Source organism: Oryzias latipes, chromosome 17 (assembly GCF_053564925.1).
Source record: "Oryzias latipes strain Hd-rR chromosome 17, Olatipes_Hd-rR_3.1".
Lineage (NCBI taxonomy): Eukaryota > Metazoa > Chordata > Actinopteri > Beloniformes > Adrianichthyidae > Oryzias > Oryzias latipes.
Genome location: NC_136253.1, coordinates 21,520,315 through 21,535,213, shown reverse-complemented (window position 1 = coordinate 21,535,213; position 14,899 = coordinate 21,520,315). Strand labels below are relative to the sequence as shown.

Here is a 14,899-nt window from a genome sequence, read left to right as displayed (position 1 = left end):
TCCCCTCCTCCTTCCTCTGCTTTCCCCCCGACTACAGTGATCTCAGTGGAAAAGCTGAGTCGAAGCCAGAACCTCACATACACACACCTCTGCCTGGATCCACTAACACTTTCCACAGTGACATCCAAGATCAGCACACAGGAAAGCACTAGATGGCGCTGCGTCTCTTCCTGCTCCACTGGTGGAAAGTTTGAAGAACATCTCCACCCTGCCTGATATGCTTTTATGTTCAGGTCAGATCTAAAACACCAAAGTCAACCAGATGTGTGGGCTCCACCCACAAATTTTTTGTTTTCTCCATTTGAGGACAAAATGCTTTCAAGCCCCTCATCTGCTTCTCATCTGCTTTGACCAAATGCCTGCAACTGTGCAATAGGTGGATTATCTGCAGGACAAACCTGAGGTTCATCTTTCAATTTTTCTTTTGTTTCTGCTGAAACATTCCAACAACAAAAAAAAAGTTTTACTTGAGATTCTTCTTCAATCCAGACTAAAATCTACACATTTCTTCTACCTGAAGCTTCCATCTCTGTAATGCTACTTATTTTCATATATACATTATTTTCATGCAACCTGCTGCATCAGAGATCCACCCCTTTTATTATTATTATTTATTTATTTTTGAGGGAGGGAGCTCTTTGCAGAGTTGGGGCTGCTCTGCGTTTTGCCCACCCCCACCCCGCTGTCTCACCCCTCTCTGGCTGCGCGCTCCCATCCTCCTGCGCGCTCTCGGAAGAATTTGGGCGCAGCGCTGCGTCCAAAAGGAACCAGCCGAACCCTAGTTGAGGCGTCGCTCTAGAGGGGGACCCCGGCTACTAGTTTCTTCTGGAGGATTTGAGGGGTGTCGTATGATTTGGTTTTAGGGTAGTTTTATTTTTTATATTGTATTTATTTTTTCCTGTCATGGAGACTCTCAGGGGGCTCCTCGCGCTGATGTGCGCTGTTGTGGCTGGAGCGCAGCTGCAGAGTCAAGTGACAACGTTTGCAGGTAAGTTTTGCAGGAAGCATGAAAAAGAACGACTGTGATTTTAGGGATGCATGGGAAGTAAGAGCTGCCACTGATGTCACGGGTGCTGCAAAATTACGATTTTCCTTAGTTGTGCATGCTCTCCAAAACCTGTACGATCCTGCAACGAACAGCAGAATAAACATGCAACTATAGTGAGAAGGACGACAGCTTCAGCAGAGCTGAGGCAGGCCTTACCTGTCCCTCTGATTGGGCCTGTGGACTTTAGGCATAAAGCTGCCATAAACTCAACATTAGAAGGTTGTCCTTCCACTATTGTGGGGACACCTACGGCTTTTAGACTGAAGGATTTCTTTTTAGGTAAAGAAGAAAAATCTGTTGCATGACAGTTCCTCAGAGGCCTGTGGATCTCCTCTGCTGCACTTAAACTCCCACTCCAATCATCTCTTAATTATGATTATGCCATTTTTAGCCCCCAAAAAACGGTATTGTTTACTATGATATCGTTTCTACAGAGCGGCAGGAGTTTGTTAGAAATTTACCTCTAAATTGTGGGCAGGACTGTTGGTGGAGTAAGCCTGCCTCATTTCCCATCATCATTTTTTTTTACACTCTCCCGCTAGCTAACAGCCACTCACACCCCCAACCAAACAATACCGGTGCATCAAAAATGGCAAGAATCAATGGAGCCATCCAGCCATACAGTCTGGATCTGTGGATTCATCAGAATGGAGCAGAGCAGAGAGCTTGTGTCTCGCCGACTACAGCGCCTACGTCACTGCGACAGTCTTTTTCAAACAGCATTTTTTTCATCATCTCCAACGATTTGAATAAAGACATAGTCAGAAATGCAATTTTGATCTTTATTATCTTTACACATGTCCTCAGTCATGAGAAACATGCCACATGTTAAAAACACTCAAAACATGATTGTCATCGGAGTGAGTCTTTAATCCTTGCAATGCACCGCCTTTGTGGCGTGTATGGATGACTGATATTCCGCTTCCTGTGCCGATGCAGACAGGTTTTGACCTATTTCTTTCTTTCTTTCTGCGAGCAGATTGCCCCGTTGACCTTTTCTTCGTGCTGGACACATCTGAGAGTGTTGCTCTAAGGCAGAAACCTCCCAACTTCTACATCAACCAGATTAAAGAGTTCACCAAACGCTTCATAGATGAACTCCAAGACATGTAAGTAACACAGTTCTGTTTGGCACTGTCCTATCCTTCTCATCCTCAACATCCTCATCCTCAGTCTAGAATGAGACTGCAGATGCAATCATTGCTGTATATGAGAACTGGACTGGGTGACCTTCTCCCTTAGTGTTTCAAACCAAGAAGTACCCACTGGCTCCAAAAAACTGAAAGCCTATAGATTATTATTGAGAAATAAACAGATATTACTCAGTCGTTTTATTTTTCAGAGTAACTGTTCCTTCTCTGCTACCTTCTTTTAAACATGTTCTTGCAAATCCTAATTTTGTTAGATAATGTCTTGATGGTGTAAATTATTCAAGCTGTAAACTGACCAATCAGATGCTTTGATAAAAAGAGATGGTCTTACGTCAAACATTCAAAATGTTTGATTGTTAGATTCTTCCTGAGCCGGCTTTGAAGTGGTCGGAGAGCGGTTGCCATAGAAATATTGTCTCAGACCGACTCAGACCAAAGACTGCGGACTGACGACTTCTGGTTTTAACTTGTTGGGATCCGTAATGCAAAAGAAAATGACGACTGAATTGGCTTCATTTTGTTGAAACCTGGAAGTAAGCTGTAACAATCATTTCTCATATACAGTCTAGGGGTTCAACATATTTGGCCATGACTGACAATAACCTTTCCCTGTACATTGTTCTAGCAACCCTAGTGCCTGGAATGTTTAAAAGCAGTTTGTGTGACATTTTCTTAATCCAGGCGTCACCGATGTGACCGCGTCGTGACGTGGAACTCAGGAGCTCTTCACTACAGCGATGACATCATCCTGGTGAGGGAGCTGAGTGACATGCGCACCCAACGCCAGGCCCTGAAAAAGGACATAGATGGCATCACGTACATCGGCAAGGGCACGCACACCGACTGTGCCATCAAAAGGGGCCTGGCTGAGCTGCTCGTTGGGTAACAACACAAACATGGAGATTTTGAACGCTGAAAGGGACTTTGTGTCATAAATGTGTCGGTCTGAACACAGGGGGTCCTACTATGAGCAGAACAAGTACATAGTGGTCATCACTGATGGTCACCCAATCACCGGGTACAAGGAACCATGTGGAGGAGTGCAGGAGGCTGCAAATGAAGCCAAGCAGCACGGAGTCAAAGTCTTTGCTGTTGCAATTTCACCTGATCAGGAGGTACAAAAAAAAACACACACAAAAATGTTTAGCTGTGTGCTGACATGCACCCACACTTCCAAAATCCAATTGTAAAGTTAGACTGAACCAACATGGAACAAATGGTGCTCAGAAAATCAGTCATTTACAAAAGATTTCTAGTTAGCAGACAAATACACCCATGTACGTCTTTCTTTTTCCTCATGTGAGCTGGTAACTGCCTCAAAACTGTACAGCTGGATAACTCCAATATTGCTCGCCCTTTTTGTTGCACTGGTAATGTTAGATTGTTGCACTGGTAATGTTAGATTGGAGCATGTAAACAGATGGACAATAATTGGGGGTGGGCTTACTCCACACCAACAGTCCTGCCCACAACTCAGAAGCAAATTTCTAACTATTGCCGCTCTGCAGAAACTATGTCCTAGAAAACGACACAGATTTGTCATTTTAGCTCAAAACGACACATTCATATTTAAAAGACCATTGGGAACGTTTTTACAAATCGATCAAAAATTGATCAGAATGGAACTCTAAAGCAGTTTAGCTGTAATGCAAGGTTTAAGAAACGCATGTAGAAATGTAGCCAGTTAAGCATAAATGTCTGTACAACGCTCAATTATTTTCCATTTAGTCTTCTTCCACTTTCGGCTTCTCCCATCAGGGGTCGCCACAGCGAACAAGTCGCATGGTAAATTTGGCAATGTTTTACGCCGGATGCCCTTCCTGACGCAACCTTCTCAAACCGGGCTTGGAACCGGCAGAGGTAGAGAAGGGAACAGGGAGCAGCCCGGAGTCGAACCCTGGTTTCACGGATGAAAGGCGCCGCAAACCAGCACGAGCTAAACTGGCTCCCAATTATTTTCCATTTAGTATTCATTAGAAATGTATTTGAAAATAACTTAAACATACAGTACATTGTATGACTTTGAAAGGTTAAAATGGCAAATTTAAAAAATAAAAATTCAAAGTCTAAATAAAATCTTTGATGTTATGGTGAAAGGCTGAGCTAAAAAACCAATACAGGTTTTTTTTTTGTTTTCTGAAACACTTAAGGATAAAAAATAAAACTGATCACAGATAATAGTATCTTAAAGACTTAATTTACAATCATAGTTTAAAAAAATAATCCTTAACAGGAAGTCAACATTTGAATGAGTTTATAAGCGTATGGAGGATAATTCCACTGCTTTTCTTCTGTGTTTTTATTTTGCTTTCATCAGGACACCCGGCTCTCACTCATTGCCACAAACCAGAACTACCGACAGAACTTCACTGCTGCAGACAATGATTACAGAACCACCAAGATTCAAACTATTCGGTCCATTATTGACATTATTGTACGTATCCACTTTTTGTTGTGTTTTACGTACGATAAGACATAAAAGAATAGACATTTCGAGCTAATCCATTTCTCTATTTCTTTTTCCAGACCAACGAAACAAAGGATGTGGTATGTTCCTTTTCAAATAGAAGACTAGAGATATTACATTTTATCAAGTGAAGATTCCTGTCGTTTATAGGGAAGAGCTTTTATCTGAAGCTTTTTTGTGCTTCTCTTTGTTACAAAATGTTATGAAGTTAAGCATCTTATATATGAAAAGTAGAGGGTTCCTTTCAGGATGCATGAAGACAGGAAGTGACAAAATCTCTGCCCCTCCATCATTATAAATTAGCTTTTTCCTACAAAACGGATGTTTAGTAGGAGGTTTTTTGTTTATGTTTAGATCAGGCTCGGTTACTTTTCAACTCCTCTTGTGTCTAAATCTTAACTTTCAGACTAAGGATGGAAGGAATGCTTGCTAAAGAGAAACAACAAGCTTAAAACCAAACCAAAAAACAAAGATGGCAGAGATAATCCATGCTTACTCTCCAATTTCCTTTAAAGTTTTCTTATCTGTAATACACAGCTTGTTAATTCTTGTTTTTTTTATGGTTATTCACACTTTTAAAACCAAACTCTGCTCTTTCAGTGCTGCTCCTTTGACTGCAGTGTAAGTACTCTCTTCTTTTTTGTGTCATTTGATTTTTGATGGTTTGGTTATGCAGATGATGATGATTGACGTCATTGTTCTTGTGTGCTCCTTAGCCTTCCGGAGGCGCTAAAGGACCACCTGGAGAGGCTGGTGGCATGGTACGACTTCTGTCTAGAAAACAAAAACTGAGTTTCTTCCTTCAGAAACTCTCTGAACTCCATCAATCCACCACATTTTTTATTCGTGCTTTGTCCTCATCCGAGTCACCCGAGGTGTTTTTTTTTCAATCTTTCTGTAGGGGGAGATGGGTCGACCTGGAATGCCAGGAGAGAAAGGAGACATGGGTAATATGGTAAGTTCTTTTTCAGCTGCTAGCTTGTTTTAAACATCATCCAGCGTCTTCTTCAAGCTTGTTAACTGACTGCAGTGATCTAACAAATCTGTCTGTTTATTTCAGGGCAGCGTTGGAGATCCTGGACCTGTTGGCTACAGCGGGATGAAGGTAGAGTGTTTTAATCTGCGTGTGAAGATGTCCCAAGTGGGGCAAGTAGAATCTATATATCAAATCATTCATAACAATTTAATCAAATTTTTTTTTGGCTGCTGTTAATTGCTGCTACCCAAAATAAACAAACAAAAATGCCAAATTAACTTTAAATCCCAGAAGAAAATTGGGTTGGGTTCTTGTTCTTGGGTTCTTTAGACAAAAGAATATTGAATTTTGAACTTTGAATTTTATCAAATCATCAAAAAAATGATGGTTTTTGAATTGAAATTTGAAAGATTCATCACTTTTGAATTGATGTGATTCTTAAAGTGAATAAAATTGTAAATGTATGATCATAATTTAATGGATTCAGAAAGCTGAAACTAGATTTACAATGGACTCCTTGATGTTAGAGGTGTTGTTGCTCATCATTCTGCATGACACAAAGTTGAAATTTTCCTGGAACTTTTTATTCATTAGAATTCTTTAATGCAATGATGTCTGACAACAACATTGATATGTGGATTTTTGTTTCCAGGGAGATCGAGGTCCAAGAGGAGGAAAGGTACAATGAGACAAAGAATCTCATAGCTTTTTCATGAATACAAAACAGTTGTGTGCTTTTTCATGGTTCTGTTGTTGTTGTTGTACAGGGCGAAAGAGGAGCCAAAGGCTTTAAGGTAAACTGTTTTTTTATTTTATCACATTCATTTTGAAGCTTTCCCCACTTTGTGTACAATAAGATCTCCAATCTACTGCTTATTTCTTCTGATTTCTGTCCATTTCTGCTTTTCAGGGCGACAAAGGTCAGAGTGGGTTGGATGGGACTGATGGACGGAAGGTGAGCCTAGCACAATCAGTGCAAGCGTTCTATTGGTTCCCTTGATAAAAAGCAGGTTTCAGCATGGTCCTCTGGGGTTTTTCTCATTAGGGCGAGGCTGGTTTCCCTGGACTTCCCGGATGTAAAGGTTCTCCAGGAGCAGATGTGAGTAATGGATTTCAGGAAAAACGGGCAGTTTTGACTGGAGCCACACAGAGAGGTCAAAGGTCAGGCACATGGAAACTATGAGGAACAGTTGATTGGATGTGATGGTCTTTGTGACGGTTTTAGTCCATGTCTGCCTCAAGACTCTTAACAGATTATCCATGAATTAGAGTTTGATGAGTGGGAATGTTCTCCATTTGGAGAGCCAGAAATAAAAGCAAAGAGGCCCTCTGGTTTCTACAGCTTTGTTTACAATACGTTCTCTAAAGGCTTGAAATGAAGCCTTATAGTCACGTTATAAACAAATCTGGTCAACATGCATTGAAACAGCCTGTGTGTTTTGCATCTGCAGGGCAAGCAAGGGGAGCCTGGACCAAAAGGAGATCCTGGTCCTTATGGGAGGAAAGGAGAAAAAGTGAGCCTTGGGGACTTATCTGCCTGGAGGTTTCTCCGTTCTGTTTTGTTCTATGATTTCTTGTGTGCTTTTATCAGGGAAATTCTGGAAGGCCCGGTGAACCGGGAAGGCCTGGAAACTATGGACCCCTTGGTGATCCGGTGGGTAAATACAAGAGTGTGCAGGTAGGTGCAGGACCAGTGGTGTATTTTTAACCATCTGTGCTGTGACAGGGAGATCCGGGCCCCAACGGCGCCGACGGGGACAAAGGAGAGCGCGGCGATGATGTATGTGATCAACCCTGGAGCAGAATGTTTTAAAATCCAAACACACCTTTTCATCTTCTTGTGTAATGACTGATTTTCTGAGCATCTTGTGTGTTTCAGGGACTTCCCGGACCTGATGGAGAGCGTGGCCTACAAGTTATTACAATCTAATCTAATATGGAAGTTTGTACACAGGAGCCAAACCAGGCTAACAGTTTTGAAAAAAACCTGTTGCAGGGAGCTGTTGGAGAGAAAGGGGAGGACGGCGCCCGTGGAGACAGAGGTACTCGAGGAGCGGCGGTAGGTGAAAGAGGGCATCATCACAGAATTTCATAGCAAACGCCGTTTTGATCACATCCAAACCAAGGTTTTCTGTGGATCCTTTTTTACAGGGAATCAAGGAGCATATGGGGTCATATTGCTTTAATATTTGGAATTTGTACCCTGTACCCCAGTATGTCAAAAAATTGACAGAAATTTCATTTTTATTTGGACATTGAGATGTGTTTTAAACCTTTTAATGAAATCCACTAATAAATTAGCGATATTATTTTTATGAGACATGGTATCAAATGAGTGATTTGTCAAGCTTTTGCTCACAACTATAATAGTTTAAGATGCAAAAATATTGACATGAGTGTTCAGGACAAAAGCAGCTCGTTTACCCATCGTCTTGAATTTTATCCACATATTTTTAACATTGTGTAACTGTATTCAAAAAATAAATATCAACAAATTTTGCATTCATCAAGTAGTAATAAAAAACGACAATAGGTACACTATTTTATATATAGTTAGTTTTATATAGTTATTACAGTTAGTTTAATATAGTTTTGAAGATTGACTAAATGTTTTCCTGCCAAAAGTGTCACGGAAGCAGCCATTTTCAAATTAACAGAAAAAAGTCATTCTACTGCCCCTTGTGGACTGATGATGAATTACAGGGCCGAAAACATGGATCAAGTTGCAGTATTTACAATAGGTTTCAAAGGAAAGTTTTGCTTGTTTTTTGTTTGTTTACTTTACATTCTTTTATTTTTTTAAGGAGCAGGCTTTAATAAGCTAAGCTTCTGCCTGCTCCCTTTCAAACAAGTGTCTGTATTATTTTTGCTGTTGTTATTATTGTTATTAATATTAACATCTGCCAAATGTGCCATATTCAATACTGAAAACATATTGAAACAAATGTCATAAAAGAAAAGAAAATAGATAACGTTTGGATCAAGCTAATGAGATTGGGGTTTTAGAAATGTCTGTAATATATATGATAAAAATTGTTATATTAGGTTAATAAAAATTCTTCCTTAACAAATTTATTTCACCATTTTTGGAAACTTGAAGTTACTTAATTTCCTGTAAAGCTACCAAGAATTCTGAAAAAAGAAGCAGGGTGTGAAACCCACATCATGACGCCAAATCACAAACCTGTCAAACAATTTGACATTTTAGGATTTTGTATGTAATTCATCTTCTATTTACAGTTTCACTGCAACTAATTTACCCAACAGCTAATACTTGTGCTAAACCTCTGCACATGTAGTCACAGGGCCCCAGTTAAACAGGATTACCCACTGTGGTAATATAATCCAAGATGTGATGTCCACAAATGTGGATCCCAGATGTTTAGAGGTTAAAGAGCTTTAAAGAGTTTTACTTAACTTCAATTTTAAAAACTTGATATTCATTTGACTTTTACATCCCCCTTTGCCTTCAAGACCACACATTCTCTAACACAATACCCCCTTGTGTCATGTTCTGGTTTTTATGAAGATTTAAAGGATTATCAGGAGTACCAGCTACAGACTTTGTACTAAATTTGAGGCAAATAAATCCAAAGGTGAACAAAGTCCTCTAAGTTTTTGGGGGCATCTCAGCCTCATAAAAGAGTAAAACGGAGTCGTCATGAACTATTGTTGACATATTAAAACCCAATTTTAGAGTGCTCTGTTTTAAATTCATGGTTTGGCTTCATAAATGTGTTCTTTTTCGTTTCTTAGGGGGATCCAGGACCAATGGGAGACCAAGGGAGGGAGGGGTCGGCGGGAGAAAACGGCGTACCTGTAAGACCAACAAACAAAAACTAAAGCTTACTTGCTTCTGTTGATGTACTTTTCGTCATACAGTACATGTGCACTTTTGACCACATCCATATTTCATGCCTAAGGGGAGTATGAACTTAAATAAAGGGGAAGCTGAGTGTTGCTGGGAAGTGCTGCCCCCCACCCCCTCTCTCCAAGCTCCATCTCGTTTTCAGCCATCCTGGGTTCCACTCACTCTTTCCCCTCTGACTCAGTTCTTCTCTCCATCTGCTGAAGCCAAAGCCTCAATAGTTTTTTTTTGAAGAAGTCACAGTGCAGTAAAATGATGTCAGGGCTGGATGTTAACCACTGTAGCCTCCGTGACGTCAGGACTCTGAATGACTCTTTTGTGCTTTCCACTGTGGCTCCTTTTCTTGTCGGCGCTCGGTAAATTCCGGAACCGAGGGATACTGAAAACATGCAATAACCCACAGACCATGCCAAGCCACTCTCTGAAGAGAGAAAGATTTTTTTTGACATGAAAAGTGTTCTTTTCTCATTTAAAAAAAAAATCATACTATTTGTTGCTGTCTTATTTAATAATATTAAAAAATTAGACCACGCAGCAAACTTGCATTATTTATCTGCTGCAGTGTTTTTGTCTTTTACTTAGATCTTAGTGGAGGTGCTGCATCATACAGTTTTTAACCAAGAAACTACTGATATTTGAGAAGTCTTGATTTTAGATTAAGATAGTTTATAACCCCATTGATACAAATTTGCCTTTCCCACTTTTCCAATTCTAGCATTTAAATTGCTTGATTTAGTCCCTCACTAAGTCACTGACTCAATCATTAACTCCCACACTCACTCACTCATGTAGTCCCTCACTAAGTCACTGACTCAGTCACTCACCCACTGACCCTCTCCCTCAACCACCCACCCACCCGCCCGCTCGCTCGCTCGCTCGCTCGCTCGCTCGCTCACTCACTCACTCACTCACTCACTCACTCACTCACTCACTCACTCACTCACTCACTCACTCACTCACTCACTCACTCATTTACTCACTCACTCACTCACTCACTCACTCACTCACTCACTCACTCACTCACTCACTCATTTACTCACTCACTCACTCACTCACTCACTCACTCACTCACTCACTCACTCATTCCCTCACTCACTCACTCACTCATTTACTCACTCACTCACTCACTCACTCACTCACATACTCACTCACTCACTCACTCACTCACATACTCACTCACTCACTCACTCACTCACTCACATACTCACTCACTCACTCACATACTCACTCACTCACTCACTCACTCACTCACTCACTCACTCACTCACTCACTCACTCACTCACCCACTCAAGTTATGTTTGTTATGTTCTGTTCATATCAATGCAAAAAAAGTAACTTTTTTTGAACAGATGCAACTATTTTGAAGATTTTTTTAAAGAGAAAAAATAACTGTTGTGGACATGCTGCTAGTTGTAACTATATGTTCATCACAAAACACAGCTTGAACTTGCTAACCTTTATAACATGTTTTTTAACTTAAATATTTAATCGATCTGTTTCATTATTATCTGTATTAACTCATCTGTGTTTTTTTAGGGTGATCCTGGCAAGGCTGGCCCACCTGGCTACAGAGGAGATGAAGGCCCACCAGGACTAGAGGTGAGTCCAGAAGGTTATAGCACATGTTCACGCATACATTCTAAATCAAATATGACTGATATTATAACTAACAAGATTAGCTTCCTATTTAGAAAAGTGAAGGATTTTTTTTAAATCAATACTTCGTGTAATTTCGTGTAAACAAAAGAGTTTTGTTAGTAACATTAGAATAATAAACCAGCAGTAGTGTTTCTTTTAAATTTTTAATTAGCCTTTGCGAGTTTTTATTGGCAGAACACACCTGATCCAGGTAATCGGTGCAAAAACTTGCAGTCTTGCAAGAAAAATCATCTTATTAAAGTTTTTAATACAAAATAAACTTAGTTTTAGAAAATATGTGACCAGAATTTCTTCCATCCATCCATTTTCATAACCTGCTATGTCACGAGGATGCTGGAGCCTGTCCTGGCTACTGTTGGGTGAAGGTAGGGTACATCCTGGACAGGTCCCAGTTTGTTGCAGGGCAGAGACTTTTTTTAAAAATATAATAATTCTTTGTAAGGCCATTTTTCTTACCCAAGTGGCCTTTTTTTCCTATTTAAAGAAAATGTTTCAAATTTTAGGATTTTTTTTTGGTAGTTGTTGGTTGGTAGAACAGCGCCCCATGAGGTCTGGAGATGGACACCCTGGTTTAAAATAATCAAAATCTCTGCTGTAAAGTTCTTGAAGTTTATTCCTTTTCTGCTTGTGACGGCTGAAGGAGATGCAGTTTTAGGTCACACTTTCACCCTTTCCTGAATGATTGTTGGCCAGATTGTGAATCACTAAAAACCTCTTTTGGTTTGAAGCATTCACTAATCCTAGCAGACTGAAACAGACTCCTGTGGACACTTTATTTGGATTTTAAACTTGGCTGTGGCCAAGTGGGGATGTCTTTGCATGAGCACATGTCAAAAGATAATCCAGGGTTTACGGTAAAAAAAAAAATCTCCACTTTGAGTTCTCCAACACTCACAAATGTTTTCGACAAAAGCTGCTTTCATGTGTTTTTAATCTAATCTCTCTCTCTTTCTGTGTCCCAGGGACCCAAAGGGCCGCAAGGAATCAAAGGAGCTCCAGGAGACAGAGGCCCTATTGGGGAGAGGGTGAGGGAGGGAGACAAGGATGTGGGGGGCCAACACATGTGTGCCATCCTTCATGAAAAAAAAACGAGCACATTTGATGTGAGTGCACACAGATGGAGGCTGTCTGCTGTCTTTTCAGGGAGCGGATGGGATCCCCGGAAATGGAACAGTCGGCTGCAACGGCTTCCAGGTACAGGTTTTAGCATTTAAGTAGGTCTTGTTCCAAATCTTTACCATAACAGGATATAACTCAAGTATTTCCTGTTTCTTAGGGTTATCCTGGACAGCGTGGAGACCCCGGACAGTCGGTAAGTCATTTTTGCTTTTTTATTTAACTTTTCAAATCCTCCGATGTTTTAAAGCGTTTTTGATGTAATAATTTGGATAATTACACAGTGAGTTAAACAACATAGTGTTTAGGGCTATTCAGCAACAATAGGTAGAATTTACAAGGCTGAATATGTGGTTGGGACTTCACATATCCGCACCATGAGTCATCGTGCTTCACCTCGTTTGAAGTCTTGCCCGTGTAAAACAGATCTTCATGCTGCTGTTACACTGCCATCTGAACATGTGCTGCATGACCTTTAGGGTAGCAGTGGAACTCCCGGACCAAAAGGAGACGATGGAGAGCCAGGAGACCCGGGCCCTGATGTGAGTCTGCTTCTAGAATTTCTTTTCCCTTTTTTATTTTCTTTGATTCAGTGCCTTTTTGGCAGCTCTTGCAGATAAGATGTGAGTCATATGTCTTATATTAAGGGCACAGACACATCTTTCTTTTTCTTTTTGTGAGTTTTACAGAAAAAAATACGTTTTGTGTTTGGGACTTAAAAATGGTTACTGATCTTTCTGAACAGATTTAGCTGACTTTTTTGCACATGTCCATCTGCTCTGCAGCTGGACAGACATTTTAAAGTATTTTTGAACAAATACGTGAATGATTTTGTGTGTGGGCCATCAGGGAAGAAGGTTTGAGCTGATGCAGCTGTGTGTATGCTGTTGCTAAGGATACCAGGAAATGAGCAGAGCCTATGAAGGGACTGCATTGCTCTTGGATGAGGCATACAAATGTGTGGCTAACTCAGTTCAACTTGGCCGTGTTGATGTTAAAATGGCATTTCTGAAGTCCCTCGTGACATAAACAGTTCCCCACGTTTGAATCTGTCTTTAGCCTGCACATCAACGTATCTCGAATCTGCTTCCATCACAGCAGCTACATTGCCTAACGTTTGGATTTACAGCTTCAGATCAGGTTACATCTTATCTGGACTTTGTAGAACTGCAGTTCTGGTCTGTGTTAGCAGCTGTGTGATTCAACATGTCCTCTTGTTTACATTTTTCATTTCTTCTTGGCTCTTAAGGCGTAAATGCAGCCTGCAAAGGTCAGAGAATAATAACTCCTTCAAGAAAGGGCTTTTTCAAAGTTACCACGTTGTCTTAATTTATGTTTTCTCCCCAAAGCTTTCAATTTGAAATTTCAAACTAATTTTTTAAGTTTACGTTCTAAATCAAATCATTGCAGATCCAGTTTGTAAGTCTTTTAAAAGTTTGAAAAAAGACGTCTGACCAAAGTATTGGAATGCACTATTTATTACGCTAACAGGAGAAATTAATCATTAAAATTATGATAAATGATTTTAAACTAATAAAATTAGCTAAAAGTGAAGGTTGATTTTTAAAAACGTTGGTTTGGTGAGGGACTTCTAACTGTAAGGGTGATTTGACAAAAGTCCCAAACTTACCAGTTAGTGCTGTCATTGCCTCAATCAACTCCCCAGTTGTCATTTGATCATTTTAACAGAGGTATAGAAAATTAAAATAACAAAAACGTAAACAGAATAGAGTTAATGTATGCCAATCGAAACTACCACAGATAAAACCATGCTTACTTCTAACAGTATACCTAAATTAATTAAAGTTTTAAACTTTTTTTATATGCCACACGTATTTCTCCCATTCATTTTTAATTTTATTGGGCTAATCAACATTACCTTTTCTTAAAATACATTTTTCACCATAAATCCTGCCCAGTTTTTCATCTTCTACACGTTATGATAAAAGTAAACAAAAGCCATTTACTTTTGTGTGCAAATGTTTTATTTGGCCAGTTAAGCCAAAACACAAGCACATTTTTGTTTCTTTTCAACGCAGAGTCAAAGTTTCAATATTTTAAAATTACAGAAAGAAAAAGCCTATTTTCATTTAAATTAACCTGTTTGTCACCATTGTGGATATGCTTCAGAAACTGACATGATTCTAAAAAGTTATCAAGAGAGATCCTCCACAAAAAATTACTTTAAAAAAAAAGAAACAAAATTGCTACAAATTCTTTAAAACATCTTGGGCTACGTTCACACTGCAGGCTGAAACAACCCAATTCCGATTTTTTTGCCCCTATGCGACCCAATTCTGATCTTTTCATGACAGTCTGAATGACACAGATCCGATCTTTTCAAATGCGACCCAGGCCACTTGGGTTTGCCGTCCTGAATCCGAAACGTATCCGATCTTTTCAATTGCGACCGCCGTCTGACCAGCCAGGCCACCTAAATCCGAATCGTACGTCATTGATACACAACAAACGTCATCATTCTGCGTTGAAATAGGCGGGAACGAGAACGTAAACAGCAACCACGGCGGACGATGCTGCAGAGACCCGTCAGTGGAAGGGAAGCGATGTCCCCGATTGTATTAATATTTGGGGTGACAGCACTACTCAGGCCAA

At 40.1% G+C, this 14,899-nt stretch overlaps 1 protein-coding gene across 1 annotated transcript in view; it reads left to right on the top strand.

The window, feature by feature from the left end:
• The first annotated feature begins 37 nt into the window (after positions 1 to 37).
• Positions 38 to 14,899, top strand: part of col6a1 (collagen, type VI, alpha 1) — a 36,270-nt gene continuing 21,408 nt past the window's right edge. Inside the window, exons 1-25 of the mRNA XM_078935460.1 lie at positions 38 to 988; positions 2,028 to 2,157; positions 2,881 to 3,081; positions 3,155 to 3,314; positions 4,517 to 4,633; positions 4,726 to 4,746; positions 5,267 to 5,287; positions 5,383 to 5,427; positions 5,568 to 5,621; positions 5,727 to 5,771; positions 6,295 to 6,321; positions 6,410 to 6,436; positions 6,553 to 6,597; positions 6,688 to 6,741; positions 7,094 to 7,156; positions 7,234 to 7,296; positions 7,369 to 7,422; positions 7,522 to 7,557; positions 7,639 to 7,701; positions 9,399 to 9,461; positions 11,048 to 11,110; positions 12,133 to 12,195; positions 12,314 to 12,364; positions 12,447 to 12,482; positions 12,766 to 12,828. Coding sequence (XP_078791586.1) covers positions 904 to 988; positions 2,028 to 2,157; positions 2,881 to 3,081; positions 3,155 to 3,314; positions 4,517 to 4,633; positions 4,726 to 4,746; positions 5,267 to 5,287; positions 5,383 to 5,427; positions 5,568 to 5,621; positions 5,727 to 5,771; positions 6,295 to 6,321; positions 6,410 to 6,436; positions 6,553 to 6,597; positions 6,688 to 6,741; positions 7,094 to 7,156; positions 7,234 to 7,296; positions 7,369 to 7,422; positions 7,522 to 7,557; positions 7,639 to 7,701; positions 9,399 to 9,461; positions 11,048 to 11,110; positions 12,133 to 12,195; positions 12,314 to 12,364; positions 12,447 to 12,482; positions 12,766 to 12,828 — 1,650 coding nt within the window. The 5' untranslated portion in view covers positions 38 to 903. The remainder of the gene's footprint in view (positions 989 to 2,027; positions 2,158 to 2,880; positions 3,082 to 3,154; positions 3,315 to 4,516; positions 4,634 to 4,725; positions 4,747 to 5,266; positions 5,288 to 5,382; positions 5,428 to 5,567; positions 5,622 to 5,726; positions 5,772 to 6,294; positions 6,322 to 6,409; positions 6,437 to 6,552; positions 6,598 to 6,687; positions 6,742 to 7,093; positions 7,157 to 7,233; positions 7,297 to 7,368; positions 7,423 to 7,521; positions 7,558 to 7,638; positions 7,702 to 9,398; positions 9,462 to 11,047; positions 11,111 to 12,132; positions 12,196 to 12,313; positions 12,365 to 12,446; positions 12,483 to 12,765; positions 12,829 to 14,899) is intronic.